Source organism: Propithecus coquereli, unplaced genomic scaffold (genome assembly GCF_000956105.1).
Source record: "Propithecus coquereli isolate 6110/MARCELLA unplaced genomic scaffold, Pcoq_1.0 Scaffold128, whole genome shotgun sequence".
NCBI lineage: Eukaryota > Metazoa > Chordata > Mammalia > Primates > Indriidae > Propithecus > Propithecus coquereli.
The window spans coordinates 437,083-438,515 of NW_012136969.1; the positions used below are offsets into that span (position 1 = coordinate 437,083).

The following is a 1,433-nucleotide window of genomic DNA, read 5'->3' on the forward strand; positions in this document are numbered from 1 at the left end:
CTACTTTTCAAGTAACTTTAATGAAATCAATATCCTTGGAGTAAGCAACTGTGATGTAAACAAAGCTTAACTATGTCAGAGTACCATGTTAAAAATTGAATTTAACTGGTAGGAACTGTGTTGAAACTGGTTTTTAGTTCTGCATCTTTTCTAAGCAACTAGAATAGCGTTTCTCAAAGTAGAATTCTGATTCCATGACATTTGGTTAGCTAAGTTTAGAAACTCTGAATATGTCTCCCGGCCGCCCGCCTTAATGTTTCTACATTAAAGAAGCTTGTTTCACCTAGCATTTCTGAAATGTTTTACCATGGAAACCATTTTCTATGGAACTGCTATTTAGTTCCACTAAAGAAAGATACTTGAAGAAAAACTGGTCTAGCATTAGTTATATTTATTTCAGTGTGATAACTTCACAATTAAACTTTCTTGAAAAGATTTTAAAAAAGAAACTTTCTTAACTCTTGGATTCACTAACTAGAATTAAAATGAAAAATTATGGGGGCTACCGTCCACAGCCCTTCTTACTGACAGTGCCTTTGCTGAAGTAGTTTTAAAGACATGGCTAAAAGTAATCCTGTTCCAGAGTTAATGGAATGATAAACATTTTATGTAAAATTCAGCAACTTAACATAATGCCATTGTTTTGGGATTTTCTTGTACTGGGTTCTCAAATCAGTGCACGTCTGTTACCTGAGAAGTTGACAATTTATACAACATTAGTTGGACTACTGAATGCCAGGAATTACAACTTTGGTGGAGAATTTGTAGAGGCTATGATTCGTCAGCTTAAAGAATCATTGAAAGCAAACAGTTACAATGAAGCTGTATATTTGGTAAGTTTGTTTTTTGTTTGTTTAGGGTTCTTTTTGTTATATTATGATTTAGCATTGGGGTGGAGGGAAGATGAGCTGTAACCAAATAATTTAAAGACTCTTTCCTGAATCATTCTCATTCACTCTCATAGCTTCATAAACCACCTTTATTTTGATGATGCTGCCAAATCTGTAACTGTATCTCCAACTTCAGCCTTTCCCCTGAGTGCCAGACCTATTACAAATACTACCTGCGTAGCCCTAAGATATCTTACTTGGAAGTTTCTAAATTAATTCATTATTCATATTTCCTTGCCTTCTGTCCTCTCCCTGGGGTCCACTGTATACTGGGTAACCCATTTAGAAACGTGAACATTAATTTTTATCTTTCGTTTGCCCCCTTATACCATAAGCGTCCCCAGGCCCTGTCATTCTACCTCCTAAATTTTTCTCAAATCTGTCCCTTCTGTCTCCAGGGCTTCTAGCGTAGTTCATGCCCTCTTTCTCATGTCCTTAACAGCCTCTAAACTGATCCTTTTCCATCTAGATTCTCTGCCTTTTACTTTATGATCTACAGTGGCACCAGAGTGGTCTTTCTGTAACTAGGCTCTGCTCATGTTG

At 36.4% G+C, this 1,433-nt stretch overlaps 1 protein-coding gene across 1 annotated transcript in view; it reads left to right on the forward strand.

Annotated features, from left to right (window-relative positions):
• NCBP1 (nuclear cap binding protein subunit 1, 80kDa) overlaps window positions 1–1,433 on the forward strand; it is a 47,536-nt gene that overhangs the window by 13,813 nt on the left and 32,290 nt on the right. Inside the window, exon 4 of the mRNA XM_012638261.1 lies at window positions 677–833. Coding sequence (XP_012493715.1) covers window positions 677–833 — 157 coding nt within the window. The remainder of the gene's footprint in view (window positions 1–676; window positions 834–1,433) is intronic.